General features: G+C 37.5%; 2 protein-coding genes across 2 annotated transcripts in view; both read left to right on the forward strand.

Annotated features, from left to right (window-relative positions):
• Nucleotides 1–13,734, forward strand: part of LOC120528773 — a 40,776-nt gene extending 27,042 nt beyond the window's left edge. Inside the window, exons 5-8 of the mRNA XM_039752909.1 lie at nt 9,323–9,368; nt 9,929–9,975; nt 11,909–12,026; nt 13,693–13,734. Of these exons, the coding sequence (XP_039608843.1) occupies nt 9,323–9,368; nt 9,929–9,975; nt 11,909–12,026; nt 13,693–13,734 (253 nt within the window). The remainder of the gene's footprint in view (nt 1–9,322; nt 9,369–9,928; nt 9,976–11,908; nt 12,027–13,692) is intronic.
• Nucleotides 13,735–15,694: 1,960 nt separating this feature from the next.
• The window catches only part of LOC120527838 (WD repeat-containing protein 49-like), a 68,956-nt gene continuing 67,745 nt past the window's right edge, over nt 15,695–16,905 (forward strand). The window contains exon 1 of the mRNA XM_039751714.1: nt 15,695–15,726. Coding sequence (XP_039607648.1) covers nt 15,723–15,726 — 4 coding nt within the window. The 5' untranslated portion in view covers nt 15,695–15,722. The remainder of the gene's footprint in view (nt 15,727–16,905) is intronic.

Consider the following 16,905-nt stretch of genomic DNA (forward strand, 5'->3'; position numbering starts at 1 on the left):
TTCTGTGAACAGACAACATGCGTTCAAAGGAACTCTCCATGCAGGTGAAAGAAGCCATCCTTAAGCTGCGAAAACAGAAAAAGCCCATCCGAGAAATTGCTACAATATTACAAATGGCAAAATCTACAGTTTGGTACATCCTGAGAAAGAAAGCAAGCAATGGTGAACTCAGCAACGCAAAAAGACCTGGACGTCCACGTAAAACAGTGGTGGATGATCACAGAATCATTTCCATGGTGAAGAGAAACCCCTTCACAACAGCTAACAAAGTGAACAACACTCTCCGGGGGTAGGAGTATCGATATCCAAGTGTACCATAAAGAGAAGACTGCATGAAAGTAAATACAGAGGGTGCACTGCAAGGTGCAAGTCACTCATAATCCTCAAGAATAGAAATGCTAGACTGGACTTTGCTAAAGAACATCTAAAAAGCCAGCACAGTTCTGGAAAAACATTCTTTGGACAGATGAAACCAAGATCAACCTCTACCAGAATGATGGCAAGAAAAAAGTATGGAGAGGGCATGGAACAGCTCATTATCCAAAGCATACCACATCATCTGTAAAACACGGTGGAGGCAGTGTGATGGCTTGGGCGTGCATGGCTGCCAGTGGCACTGGGACACTAGTGTTTATTGATGATGTGACACAGAACAGAAGCAGCCGAATGAATTCTGAGGTGTTCAGAGACATACTGTCTGCTCAAATCCAGCTAAATGCAGTCAAATTGATTGGGCGGCGTTTCATGATACAGATGGACAATGACACAAAACATACAGCCAAAGCAACCCAGGAGTTTATTAAAGCAAAGAAGTGGAAAATTCTTGAATGGCCAAGTCACCTACCTGATCTTAACCCAATTGAGCATGCATTTCACTTGTTGAAGACTAAACTTCTGACAGAAAGCCAACAAACAGCAGCAACTGAAAGCCGCTGCAGTAAAGGCCTGGCACAGCATTAAAAAGGAGGAATCCCAGCATCTGGTGATGTCCATGAGTTCAAGACTTCAGGCTGTCATTGCAAGCAAAGGGTTTTCAACCAAGTATTAGAAATGAACATTTTATTTCCAGTTATTTAATTTGTCCAATTACTTTTGAGCCCCTGAAATGAAGGGATTGTGTTAAAAAATGCTTTAGTTGCCTCACATTTTTATGCAATCTTTTTGTTCAACCCACTGAATTAAAGCTGAAAGTCTGCACTTCAACTGCATCTGAGTTGTTTCATTTAAATTTCATTGTGGTAATGTACAGAACCAAAATTATAAAAAAGTTGTCTCTGTCCAAATATTTATGGACCTAACTGTATATACCTGATATTAATTAAACATATTTGCTGTCAACAAAACTTCAGATTACTTCTGATAACAACACTGTATGGCACAAAAATGTGATATAATCAGTATATGACAGCAAATACAACAAATGAAAAATTCTGTATATAAAACATTAGTGACACACTTCTCCACACATTTATAATCTTTATGCAGAGTATCGGTATGCAGCAATTTTAAACTCTATGTGTAGTCCAGTTACATGTTTCTTCACTGGAATTGCCTCCAGGTTCATAGGCAGACATTCAAAGCTATAGTGGATACCATTTTTCAGTTTTCCTCAGTGGTCCTTTGTTATCAATTGTGAACCTTGTACCCGGGCACAGACAGACATGGAGGCCAAAAGTTCAAAATACACACAGTTTATTACACTATCCCTTTTCCACAACACAACACACAGTGCCCAAATCACCACTAAATTTCTTTCTCTTGCTGCTTCTTCTTTCCGCCTCCACTCCTCACCTGCAAGCTCTGTCCTCTGCCTTCCGACTCCGCATTCTCGAGTGAGTAAGGCGGCCTCTTTTATACAGCATCCCGCAGCACTTCCTTGTATGGCGGAAGTGCTGCAAGCGAGTTCAGCCCCTCTTCTGCAGCACTTAAGGGTGTGGTGGAAGCGCTGCATACCCCAGTTCTGGAGCCGCCCAGACATCCCCTGGCGGTGGCCACATCGCTCCACAGGATTGGGCTCCCCAGGTTTGTGGCTCCCATACAGTCCAGGGAGGCTACCGTCTTATGTTCCAGGAAAGATACTGCCCTTTTCCCGGTCCTACACCTTCTTTTGGTATCCCGGTGAGGCAAGGTCCCTGGACGTCTGTCACACAATGTACAGTATCTTTGACCCATAAGGATCTAGTGAGTAATCCAGGACTGAATAATGGTATTTGCTTGCGTGAAACTCTTTACTGTTTGTCTGTTTGGGAGAATCAGTTTGATTTACCCCTCCCAAGAGGGTCCCAATACACTCCAATGGGCAGTATTTCACTAAACGTCTTGCTCTGGGATATTTATTATTAGGTATAAGACCCCCACATCTTGGTCACCACCTTCTTAAGGCAGTTGAAGTCTTCCTTTTTTGCATGATATACATAAAAATAATGCATCAGCTTGTGCAGTCTGCATTTCCTAAACCCTAAACATGCCATACATAAAGTATATAAAAAAAGCTTTGTAATGTTTGTACAAAGAAAGCTGTTTAGTATATATAAATACCTATTTTCCCTCTACAGTGGTGTGAAAAACTATTTGCCCCCTTCCTGATTTCTTATTCTTTTGCATGTTTGTCACACAAAATGTTTCTGATCATCAAACACATTTAACCATTAGTCAAATATACTGTAACGCAAGTAAACACAAAATGCAGTTTTTAAATGATGGTTTTTATTATTTAGGGAGAAAAAAAAATCCAAACGCTACATGGCCCTGTGTGAAAAAGTAATTGCCCCCTGAACCTAATAACTGGTTGGGCCACCCTTAGCAGCAATAACTGCAATCAAGCGTTTGTGATAACTTGCAATGAGTCTTTTACAGCGCTCTGGAGAAATTTTGGCCCACTCATCTTTGCAGAATTGTTGTAATTCAGCTTTATTTGAGGGTTTTCTAGCATGAACCGCCTTTTTAAGGTCATGCCATAGCATCTCAATTGGATTCAGGTCAGGACTTTGACTAGGTCACTCCAAAGTCTTCATTTTGTTTCTCTTCAGCCATTCAGAGGTGGATTTGCTGGTGTGTTTTGGGTGATTGTCCTGTTGCAGCACCCAAGATCGCTTCAGCTTGAGTTGACGAACAGATAGCGGACATTCTACTTCAGGATTTTTGGTAGACAGTAGAATTCATGGTTCCATCTATCACAGCAAGCCTTCCAGGTCCTGAAGCAGCAAAACAACCCCAGACCATCACACTACCACCATCATATTTTACTGTTGGTATGATGTTCTTTTTCTGAAATGCTGTGTTCCTTTTACACCAGATGTAACGGGACATTTGCCTTCCAAAAAGTTCAACTTTTGTCTCATCAGTCCACAAGGTATTTTCCCAAAAGTCTTGGCAATCATTGAGATGTTTCTTAGCAAAATTGAGACGAGCCCTAATGTTCTTTTTGCTTAACAGTGGTTTGCGTCTTGGAAATCTGCCATGCAGGCCGTTTTGCCCAGTCTCTTTCTTATGGTGGAGTCATGAACACTGACCTTAATTGAGGCAAGTGAGGCCTGCAGTTCTTTAGACGTTGTCCTGGGGTCTTTGTGACCTCTCGGATGAGTCGTCTCTGCGCTCTTGGGGTAATTTTGGTCGGCCGGCCACTCCTGGGAAGGTTCACCACTGTTCCATGTTTTTACCATTTGTGGATAATGGCTCTCACTGTGGTTCGCTGGAGTCCCAAAGCTTTAGAAATGGCTTTATAACCTTTACCAGACTGATAGATCTCAATTACTTCTGTTCTCATTAGTTCCTGAATTTCTTTGGATCTTGGCATGATGTCTAGCTTTTGAGGTGCTTTTGGTCTACGTCTCTGTGTCAGGCAGCTCCTATTTAAGTGATTTCTTGATTGAAACAGGTGTGGCAGTAATCAGGCCTGGGGTGGCTACGGAAATTGAACTCAGGTGTGATACACCACAGTTAGGTTATTTTTTTAACAAGGGGGCAATTACTTTTTCACACAGGGCCATGTAGGTTTGGAATTTGTTTCTCCCTAAATAATAAAAACCATCATTTAAAAACTGCATTTTGTGTTTACTTGTGTTATATTTGACTAATGGTTAAATGTGTTTGATGATCAGAAACATTTTGTGTGACAAACATGCAAAAGAATAAGAAATCAGGAAGGGGGCAAATAGTTTTTCACACCACTGTATATTTTCTTCTCACCTGCAACCTTGTAGCAGTGCAATGGAACTCATTTGGTCAGGATATCATCTTTGACTGCAGCTTAAGTGTTTTTTTTCTCAACTAACCTTGGGTAACAATTTCATCGTCTCACTGGATTCCATCTTTTGCCTAGGTAAAATCTTTTGTGTGCTTTTTAAAAGATAGCCCTAAGTTTGTTTTCTTCTGGACCTTTAACCGATAAATTTATGGGTTCAAAAAGAGTGTATGGTGTTGGTAAAACTTAAGAGAGCAATATTTTTTTTACTTTCCAACCCCAAACTCACAAACACCCTTAAAGACTCCAAAAAAGCTTTTTATTGAATTTTGCAATAAGAACACTGCATGTGAAAAGAAATTCAGCAACAACTTTACAAAACTATGTGCATGTTTCAGTCATCAGCACCCATTATATTTGGTGATGTTGTATTTTGCTTAACCTAACGATCGAGATTCGGGTCACCAGACATGGACAGTGTTGGAGTGGTGTGTGTTGTTCAAATTGGAATTTCATTGTATTGTGTTCACATGACGATAACTCTGTAATGAACTAACTGCACTGCATTTTTTATCAAAACAAAGTATTTTTGAAAAAAGCCAATGTATATCATTACTAAGTTCTCAGTACCAATCAACATTCTATGTCATGTGTTTTTCATGGCATGTCATCTGCATGCATAACAAGAAAAATATGGGTAAATAAAAACAAACAAAAAAAAAACACACACATTATACAGCTAAGCCATAATGAATCCAAGTATAGCACAATTTTTCTATAGACTTTTGTGCAGAAGGTGGAAGACCGAGAACAACTGATAATGGCTTTTTTAATTGAACAAAAATAAGAAGCAGCTTTTATTGTTTCTTGTTGGTAGACATTTATAAAGTTCTCATTTTAGGCTTTGATGCACTATACTGTTGAGATTTATATCAATTTTAAATCAATTTTGAATCATCTTTTTAACATTACCAAATACCACTAGGGGTACTGTAACCTGTAAATATGCCCTCTCCCACAAGGATCCCCTATTACTACTTGGTCTATGACTTTAATCAGCTACTATCTGTGTCCTCGTACCCACATTTAGGAATTTAAAGTAGCAGTTGGCATCCGTAATACTAATTACATTCATTGTTTTAAACAATTCAATCATGTCTCTTAATCTTCATTTACTTAAGCTTAAACAATTATACTCCATCAATTTTCCTTGACGCTTGACATCTACTCAAAGCACCATGATGTTCCAAAAATGATGGATAGATTAAAAGCCAGAAGTCTGTATGACCATCAACATCAAGTGACTCCATGAGAACCCTAAACTACAAAGAGGACTATTTCATTTATATTAGGTAGAATGCTCAGAGGGGACTGGGCGGTCCTGTGGCCTGGAACCCCTGCAGATTTTATTTTTTTCTCCAGCCGTCTGGAGTTTTTTTTTTTTGTTTTTTCTGTCCACCCTGGCCATCAGACCTTACTCCTTTTCTATGTTAACTAATGTTGTCTTATTTTAATTTCTTATTTTGTCTTTTATTTTTTTTTTCTTCATTATGTAAAGCACTTTGAGCTACTTTTTTGTATGAAAATGTGCTATATAAATAAATGTTGTTGTTGTCGCTTATACCACACAGTCCTGGGTTTAGTCTAGTAGTTTACCTCTGGTCTTTTCTTAGTGATTATCTGTCTTTATTTGTATTATAAATACCAAAACTTTACATGATAGTCCACAATTCTGAGGAGTATTTTCCTGGTTAAGCATGGGCTCATTTCACTTGTATTTAACACAGCATGCAATGTAATCCAACATTTTTGCAACATTTTAAATCACTTTTCTACATTGTCTGGATGAGAACAGGGACAACTCCACTTTGATTGCCATGTCCTTGAAATATAGTGTATTTTTATTTATTTAAAACTTAATCTGCAAAATATATTCCCATTGGAATTTTGTACTGGTCCAACTGTAATTATTTATTATTTCTGTTATTTTATTTCCCTCTTTATAGTCCTAAAACACTTCACTTAAACCTTCACTATTACTGTTGCTATTATATGAAAAGAATCTCTTAGCTATAACTCTTGATTTTTCATAAGTAGTGGCAGCATCTTAAAATTAAGGCACACCAGATGAGCGAAACTAGGGCTCCAAATAACCTGGAACTGAAATGATAAAAATATAAACATTTCTTATTCCTATTATGAATGCACTAAAAATAAAATAGTTGAGCTGACATTGAATACATAGTAACTGACTGGGTGGTCTCTTGGTCTGGAATCCCTACAGATTTTATTTTTTTTTTCTCCAGCCTCTGGAGTTTTTTTTTTTTTTTTTTCTGTCCACCCTGGTCATCCGACATTACTTATTCTATGTTAATTAATGTTGACTTATGTTTATTTTTTATTGTGTCTTCTATTTTTCTATTCTTCATTTTGTAAAGCACTTTGAGCTACATTTTTTTGTATGAAAATGTGCTATATAAATAAATGTTGTTGTTGTTGTTGTTGCACATCAGTATGACCTCACAGCAATAACAGAACCCTGGCTAGATATGAGGAATATATCAGAAAAAAGTAAATTCTACACTGAACAATATATATATATACAGTACATCCGGAAAGTATTCACAAACCTCAAGTAAACTTTTTTCACGTTGTCGTTATGGGGTGTTGTGTGTAGAATTCTGAGGAAAAAAATGAATCCACAATAATCCATTTTTGAATAAGGCTGTAACATAACAAAATGTGGAAAAAGTGATGCGCTGTGAATACTTTCCAGATGCACTGTATATATATATATATATATATATATATATATATATATATATATATATATATATATATATATATATATATATACAGTGGGATGCAAAAGTTTGGGCAACCTTGTTAATAGTCATTATTTTCCTGTATAAATCGTTGGTTGTTACGATAAAAATGTCAGTTAAATATATCATATAGGAGACACACACAGTGATATTTGAGAAGTGAAATGAAGTTTATTGGATTTACAGAAAGTGTGCAATAATTGTTCAAACAAAATCAGGCAGGTGCATAAATTTGGGCACCACAAAAAGAAATGAAATCAATATTTAGTAGATCCGCCTTTTGCAGAAATTACAGCCTCTAAACGCTTCCTGTAGGTTCCAATGAGAGTCTGGATTGTGGTTGAAGGTATTTTGGACCATTCCTCTTTACAAAACATCTCTAGTTCATTCAGGTTTGATGGCTTCCGAGCATGGACAGCTCTCTTTAACTCACACCACAGATTTTCAATTATATTCAGGTCTGGGGACTGAGATGGCCATTCCAGAACGTTGTACTTGTTCCTCTGCATGAATGCCTTAGTGGATTTTGAGCAGTGTTTCGGTCTTGTCTTGTTGAAAGATCCAGCCCCGGCGCAGCTTCAGCTTTGTCACTGATTCCTGGACATTGGTCTCCAGAATCTGCTGATACTGAGTGGAATCCATGCGTCCCTCAACTTTGACAAGATTCCCAGTCCCTGCACTGGCCACACAGCCCCACAGCATGATGGAACCACCACCATATTTTACTGTAGGTAGCAGGTGTTTTTCTTGGAATGCTGTGTTCTTTTTCCTCCATGCATAACGCCCTTGTTATGCCCAAATAACTCAATTTTAGTTTCATCAGTCCACAGCACCTTATTCCAAAATGAAGCTGGCTTGTCCAAATGTGCTTGAGCATACCTCAAGCGGCTCTGTTTGTGCTGTGGGTGGAGAAAAGGCTTCCTCTGCATCACTCTAGCATACAGCATCTCCTTGTGTAAAGTGCGCTGAATGGTTGAACGATGCACAGTGACTCCATCTGCTGCAAGATGATGTTGTAGGTCTTTGGTGCTGGTCTGTGGGTTGACTCTGACTGTTCTCACCATTCGTCGCTTCTGTCTATCAAAATCTTTCTTGGTCTGCCACTTCGAGCCTTAACTTGAACTGAGCCTGTGGTCTTCCATTTCCTCAATATGTTCCTAACTGTGGAAACAGACAGCTTAAATCTCTGGGACAGCTTTCTGTATCCTTCCCTAAACCATGATGGTGAACAATCTTTGTCTTCAGGTCATTTGAGAGTTGTTTTGTGACCCCATGTTGCTACTCTTCAGAGAAAATTAAAGGAGGAGGGAAACTTACAATTGACCCCCTTAAATACTCTTTCTCATTATAGGATTCACCTGTGTATGTAGGTCAGGGGTCACTGAGCTTACCAAGCCAATTTGAGTTCCAATAATTAGTTCTAAAAGTTTTGGAATCAATAAAATGACAACGGTGCCCAAATTTATGCACCTGCCTGATTTTGTTTGAACAATTATTGCACACTTTCTGTAAATCCAATAAACTTCATTTCACTTCTCAAATATCACTGTGTGTGTCTCCTATATGATATATTTAACTGACATGTTTTATCGTAACAACCAACGATTTATACAGGAAAATAATGACTATTAACAAGGTTGCCCAAACTTTTGCATCCCACTGTATATATATATATATATTTTTTTTTTGCACACAGCTAAAGTCTGTCTAGACTTAATGTCTTGCAATATTTATGACAGTATTTAGAATATAAGGTTTATAAGGTAATTATTGTCATGTGTACAGAGCATCAGGAAATTCTTAATTGCGTATGTTAATGTTAGGCGGATCAGTGATGCAGGCTCTGTATCGGTCTGTCGTGGTGAAAAAGGAGCTGAGCCGTAAGGCAAAGCTCTCAATTTACCAGTCGATCTACGTTCCTACCCTTGCCTGTGGTCATGAGCTATGGGTAATGACCGAAAAAACGAGATCGTGAATACAAGCGACTGAAATGAGTTTCCACCGCAGGGTGTCTGGCCTTTCCCTTAAAGACAGGGTGAGAAGCTCAGTCATCCGGGAGGGGCTCAGAGTAGAGCCGCTGCTCCTCAGCATTGAGAGGAGTCAGATGTGCTGGCTTGGGCATCTGATTAAAAGTAAACCTAAAAATGCCAATTTGATATTCTTAAAGAAGAATATCAAACTTTAAAGCACTTGTTTCATTTTGGCTAAATGGTCACTTACTTGAGAAAACTAGTACAGGTATAGCAAAATGTTGCAAGGTTTAGATCAATTCCCATAAGCAAGACAATAATTCTTATTCTTCTTCTTCCTCTAGTCACACAGGAGAAGATGAGTGTTTGATATTATACGGTGACAACCAGGTAGGCATCAAGTCTTAAAATTCAGCAAAAAGCACAAAACATTGCCTGGTGCAATGTCACCTTTTTGCAAATCAATTTGTATTTCAGGAAAACATAATATTCTGCTGAAGATACTTGTGCTGGCAATTGGAAAAGCATCATATTTTTTTGAGATTTAATTTATTAATAAATATTAGATATGCATTTATAACCACCTTCCTTCATTATGTGGTCTTCTAGTTTCTATTATTTCACCATTTTTTAAATTTAACTCCATCAAAGCAGAAAGGATGATTTGGCCTGAAATGTAACACAAAATTAAAAGGAATTAAGAAAATGATCTGATATGATAAAAACCTAAGAAATGCTAAATGATATTAAGGTTTGAATGATCCCTGAAACTGATTCATTGTGTGATCTGAGCTAGTGACTTAACCAACAATATTAATGTTATGTAAGTTGTTTTAAGTAAAAGAAGCAAAAAATATGCTTTAGGTTCATAACCATAAATATTGGATTAATTTGTATTACAGCCTTCTTTGGAGCAAGCTACTGTATTTCATTTTTTTATCATTTTTCAGGGCTGTGTCAACATTATTCAAATTTTCCGAACAGCAGAGACACTAAGGTAAGTTGCCTTCGGGGTCTTCTTACATTTTTATATTGTTATGGTTTTGGTTAAGAAAATGTGACCCTTATAACACAAGCTTTAAAAGAGCTTGCAACCTAACTGTTTGCTTGGTCAATACTGAGACAGTAATTGTCGGGAGTGTCCTCTTTTCATACGTTTCATTTTCTTGGTCCATCTCATCAAAATCTGTTATCTAGTGTATAAGGCGGCACACATGGATGGCATCCTGTCCGGGACTGAACAAGGATACTTATCTGGCCATGTGGCCGGTACAATGGAAGTACTTTGTCATTCAATACATTAGGTGGCAGCCCCCTTGGGTTAGAATTCCCACAGAGGTGCCCGAAGGGTATGTTGGGACCTGTAGTTCTATGAGGTAGCCCTGTTGGGTCCTGTGGGGGCTGTCAGGGGAAGCTGATGGGATTCATAATCCCTAGTTTTTTGGGAATCCCATTTGACCTGAAAGTACTTCCATCAAACTATGCCCTAGCACCAGAAGTACTCCCGGGTCCATGATAAAAGAGACTGCTTGACCTCATCCAGATAAGCTGGAGTTGCGTGAGGGCCAAGCTCTCCTGAGAGGTGTAGTTGGTTTATGCCTTATTTCTAGCCTTTGTGCAAGATATTTTGTATAAATAAACCTCTTATTTAGGTAAATAAACCTTTTATTTATACCAGAACTTGTTTCTGGGTTTTTTTTTCTGGGGTTTGGGGTGCAGCAATGGTCTCTGGTAGGCCCCGTGCTGAAGTCACATGATGGGTAGAGTGGGGAAATAAAAAGGAGGTGGTGAGTTTTTGTTTATTGTTGTAATTTTTTTTCCTGAGCGTCTCTGATGCCTTTGGTCTAGTATAGTTTGTTTTTGTTTTGGTATACATGCTGTGGTTGTCCCTGTTTAATTCCCTGTTTAATTCCAACAAAAATATATGAAAAAGTTCATGAAAATTAGAGCCACTATACATGCTAATACAAACAAACTTTCCAAAACAAGATTGCCATGAGGTTATGTCAGGGTTGTACTGCGAGGAAGGAACTCTGTTTTGTGGTTAATTCTGTGAAAGATTGAACACCTCCTTCTGGCAGCAGTGGATTTATAGGTCAGGGACTGGAAGGAATGGCGCCAGTTGCCCTCACTTGGTGTCTTCTGTATGCTGCAGAGGGAACAAGAGAGGAGAAGGTTAGCGTCAGCACCCTCTCTCGTCCAGAAGAGTTGTCAACAGCTGCACATGTGTAACAGTGCATGAGCATGCCCTGTGATGGACTGGTCACTCATCCAGAGATGGTTCTTTTAAGCTGGCATGAAGGGCACAAGTTTTCTTCAACACTCAGCTTAATGGGTTATGAATGAATTCATGGATAAAGTTTAGTAACTGAAGCATGATTCATGTCAAGGCAACAGATTGTGCTAACAGGGACCGAAGGCAAACAAAACATGAAATAAATGACAGAGAATATTGCTAAAAGCCTGGAATGGTGACTGACATCTGATTGTGATGAATGATGAAGACACTTTAACTGTAAAAGTCTTAGACAGAACTGACTTTGTGATAAGAAATCAGTAAGGTACATACCGGCAATATTTAAACAATCACATGAGTTCATAGTGCCCGTCTACACTCATTCTTTTACTTCACTGAAATCTTAAGAACAGATGACATCCTCTTATGATACATTCATTTCTTTTCTATTTTCATGAACTGTTAACTGATGTGAGAGTAGTTCCATACTTTTTCCAGATTTGACCTTTTAAACCCAGCTCTCTTATGATTAGTCTCAGCCTTTTATGCTTTTTCCTTCTGATTGCTTGACATGAGTATCTAACATTCTCTTCATAAGATTTTTTTTTATCTGTCTGCGCTTACTGCTGCCTATGTTTATTCCAAGTAAACAACCTCACTTATCTATTTCCTTGGATATTTATTGTTCAAACAGAAACTGGTCTAAGTATCAAGTAATGGATGGAATTCCTAGCATTCCTTTGGAGAACATTTCTGATGGAGGCCAAGTGAATTATATCCGCTGGAAAGTGCATAATGATTGGGTGACCAAGGTATAGGAATTCTTTGAAATAAATATATTCTGACTTAAAAGATGTATCCATGTGCCTTATTAGTCATGTAATCTGTCTGTTTAAAAAATATCATAACTGTTTAAAAAAGTTTAACTGTTTATATGTCACAGTAGAATTGATGGTGCCATTAGAGAAACATTATGTTGAAATCCACTAAAAAGAGACCTTAGATATTCAGAGCTAATTGGTGAGTTCAAGGCAAAACATTGACAAATTTTGCTGTTTTCCATCAAAGTACAGTAGGCTTCCCACAACAGTGAGTCTGAAAATTTCTGCGTACTTTCGGAACAGGAGGCAGTGACAAGACCAACACTGTGGATCCTCCACGAAAAGAATTAGAGAATTTCCTGTTGGATTTGGTTTAGGAGTCTGCTTAGAAAATCTCCACCAGCAGATAGTGCCTGATCAACGTAACAGATCCCCCTGGTGCCGAGGAATAGTATAACACACACTCAAAGCTGCCAGTTAAGAGGACCATTAAGAGGACTGTTTGTTACACAGTTGCTGAGTATCAATTCTCAGCTACTCTCCAATGCTACCATTCTGTCTTACACTGCTTCTGCCATAACACTCCACTCCTGTCTCTCCAAAATTGCCTTGTTCTCCTCTTCTGCAACCATCACATATGCCAGTTTGTTCCAAGGCATGAGCATTCTCTCACTTGCCAACTTTGTGAACCAATCCACGCCAGGAGACTCCTCGTGACAATGGATTGTACTGGTGGAGAGCTTTTGAAGTGATTAAAAGGCTCACTGCTACTTCAGAGCCTTCTGTGACTTTGTTTATGGCTTCTCTTAAGCTCTAGATCAGGGCTCAAAGATTAGATGTGCTTCTACAGATTTGTTAACTACAAAGGGAAGACAAATAAATAGATGCCTGTTCATCTCCTAACATAACACAACACAGATTTTGAGTCTGATGGGTTATTGCGAAATGGGAAATAGTGTGATGACATGATGTTGTTATTCCAGGTATATCCTTCTATTACGCCATCTTTAGTGGTAATTTATGGAGAATGACATATGTTCAGTAACCCTTCAAGAAATTTTCAGCAGTTCTGATGTACCCATGGAGAATAAGCACTGTAAATGTAATTTTATAATGATGTATTAGCATTTTTCTTAGCACCTTTCCTAACAAGCATTATTACTGTAGTCATTTGGAAGGAAAAATACATGCCTTGAAATTTTTTGTTCTGGGCAAGATCCCAGCTTTATAATTATAATTTGAACCATTTTTCTTTGATTCAATCATGGCTGTTAAACTTATGACTGTTAAATATATATCAGACAAGTCATTTCAAGTGGCAAGACAATACATTTTATTTTTAAAAGAAACATAAAATCAATATGTATACCGTATATTACATAATACTGCAAAAATGATAAAACCCAGGTTTGATGCTCTAGCAGTCCTTATTACTTTTATCTCATATTTTCTAGACCAAATTAATATTTCTATTTGGAGAAAAAAGGGGTGATTTGGCCTGGGCTAATAACACAGTTAGAATACCTGATGTTTATTTGAGTATAAAAGTGGCAAATTCTTAATCTTTGTGTTTATAAGCTTTTGTACAACCTACAGTTTATTGGATCTTAGAATATCAATTCTTCCACTCTCTGTTTATTTTTTCTATGTCTCACAGTTGAAGCTGTTTGACACTGCTGTCTGTGTCTATGAGACATAGAAAACTCTCACTCCTGTTTGATGACACACTGATTATATGGCACAGGCCGAGTGCTAGAATGGCAAAACATGGCTAAATTTGCTTAATAATGTAGTAGGTTTGATCAACTTAACAGCATCTTTTGACTTGTGGTACTAGTTTTACACAAAATATGATTTTATTTATGGGTGTATTGTTAAACTTGCATTAAACTAAGGTATTACCCTAGATGTTTTTCAAAACTGTACTGATTGTTCTAGTGATGATTTGTGAAATACAGTACATCATATCCATCACCTTCTAGGCATGTGTTTTTTTATGTATAGGAATGATTTGTACTTTTTAGTTGAGTATTTATGGGATAAATTACACCCAAGTCTCATACTCCACATTTTTGTGGATGGCGTCTACTGTGTCTAATCAAAATTATTTCCCAAAGTCTTGATAGGACATCCATTTTCTAACCCGCTGAATCCAAATACAGGGTCACGGGGGTCTGCTGGAGCCAATCCCAGCCAACACAGGGCACAAGGCAGGAACCAATCCTGAGCAGGGTGCCAACCCACCGCAGGACACACACAAACACACCCACACACCAAGCACACACTAGGGCCAATTCAGAATCGCCAATCCACCTAACCCACATGTCTTTGGACTGTGGGAGGAAACCGGAGCGCCCGGAGGAAACCCACGCAGACACGGGGAGAACATGCAAACTCCACGCAGGGAGGACCCAGGAAGCGAACCCAGGTCTCCTAACTGCGAGGCAGCAGCGCTACCACTGCACCACCGTGCCGCCCCTTGATAGGACATTTTTTTATTAAATTGAATGACAGAGATTAAAGGAATGTCAGAGGTCAGACATAGTCAGGATCAAAAGATGGTTAGTGAGGAAAAAAAATACTATCATCAGATTTGAAGGTGTTCACCAAGACATTCTGAACAAATTTAGTTGAACAAATGTGTTCAAGAAGCAAAAAGATGTAGGAATTTTCTAATCAAAGGAGTGTGTGAAAGCAATCTTTTCCTACTAAGTTTTTAGTTTTTTTTCCCCCCAAAATAGTTTGCACACTATATTAAGTGAACAGTCATTTTATATATAATGGCTGTCATGTCATCACAGGTCAAGGCAAGTTTATTAGAAAGCAGAAAACAATCTAGCATCACAGCAGCTAAATACATAAAATGATGTCATCCTTGATGGAAAAACAAATGCACAAAATGAAATAACATCACCTATGGGCTTGATGGAAAAACAAACACAAAAAATGCCAATAAAACAACATCACCCATTTAACATTAACATAAATAAATGATAAAATAAAAAGGAACTTTTATATATATGATCCTGGAAATTTGTCTATTCATCCTGTGCACTTACAGATTGATAACATTTTTGAGGGATGAGCCAAAATCAGTTTTGTTAGACAAGGTCAAAAATGTCTAGTACACGAAAAGAGACTATTTTATTACCCAGAATGAGTCACTAAGGAAAGGCCAATTGAGAAGCATCTCAAATTTTCTCCACTGAAACAAAGTAGAAAATAAGTCAACCTATGAGTCTAAAATGACAACATGACCTAAATACATTCAAAAGACAAAGTACACATAAGTACAAGTCAAATGATAATAAATGCTACTGTCATGTAACATACTACTTTGAGTACTGTTCTTAACAAAAAAGTGTAGTAAAAAACCAAATGGAATTAATGTATCTGCATAGAAAATGATAGGATTTCCTCAGAGTGAATTGTTTTATTTTTGTAGTTATATGTATTTTGTTGTACAGTAAGTCATTTGAATTATATAGTCAGTGGCTTTACATTGTATATTTAAGTTTGACATTGTATGGAATGATTGCAATAAAATGAATAAAATTTATAAAAAAAAAAAAAAGTTTGACATAAAAAGAAAAAAACAAGAATAATTGTCTTCTTTTGCAGATGAAATACTTCCACTCTGTCAAATCTGTGATCTCAAGTTCAAATGATGAAAATACATCCCTAGTTATGGGTACGTTAAGCAGTTCAATGAAAAAGGGAAACCTCTAATAAGAATACATACTATTAAATTGTTTTATATTATGAATTGCACATAAAATATTATATCAATAATTGTCTTGCATTTTTAAATCTATATACAAATAAAATGTTTACATGTTGATTTATGGTAAGACTGAATGATGTTTAGAGCTGTCAGATAGTTTACTTATTCCCCGGGCCGACTTTTTCCAATTCGGTGTGATTGGGAGCAAGGGCCCATGAGATGCAAATGTACAACCCAACTCTGAGTATAGTACCAACTTATCGGGCCATAGTCACGCATACAGAGCAAATTTAGACTCTAAATTTTATAGTGACCAGCCCCTCTACCATGCAAGTCTATGAGATGGGAAGGACACCAACAATTCATTGGTTTTCTAAATTAGCAGGAGTATTACTCATTTTTTGATAATTTGTGTCGAAGCAGTGAGTGTAGTAACAGATAACACATTTGCCGCTGCTGTTATTAGATAGTGAAAAATATATATAATATGGAAAGTACAAGTTGCAGACCCACAAAATAGAACTGTTGTGATCCATCTTTATTTTGGTAAATGAGCTGACCAATTAACTAAATTGTTTGTATGAATGTATTCAACTGTGTTAATTGTGTTTGCATTAATTCATCTGATCAGCTCAGAATGTCTTTCTATAATCCCTGCATTCAGTAACGTGAAATATCCTATAAACACGGCTGGTGTGTGGATTGTAGGCCTTTAATAAATAATAGGATGCTGCTGGAAATTATGCAGTTGGGATGTTACGGTGCACTGTCTCTGTTGTGCAGCATGATTTCCATACTGACAGAGCAATTATAATGCTTTGCTGCAACTTTATTTAGAGATGATGCAATTTTCAAGGCCCTAACTATGTTTTTTTAAAAAATTGAAAGGTGATACTTTGCCTGTCAGGGTGACTTTATAGTATGATGATTCTTGACTGATACTGTATATTTCACCTCACACCATATTGTCTGTGTACACCCTAGTGCATAATATATTGTCCACTTTCATATTTCTCTAATGAAAAATGATTAGTCATGTTAGTGCATCTTTTTCAGATGTTCATGCAAAACCCACTTGAATGTGTTTTCAATGTTTAATCTTAGTGAATGATACACATTATACAATGTTAAGGGCTTGCTTTCCTT

Source organism: Polypterus senegalus, chromosome 4, assembly GCF_016835505.1.
Source record: "Polypterus senegalus isolate Bchr_013 chromosome 4, ASM1683550v1, whole genome shotgun sequence".
NCBI classification, from domain to species: Eukaryota; Metazoa; Chordata; class Cladistia; order Polypteriformes; family Polypteridae; genus Polypterus; species Polypterus senegalus.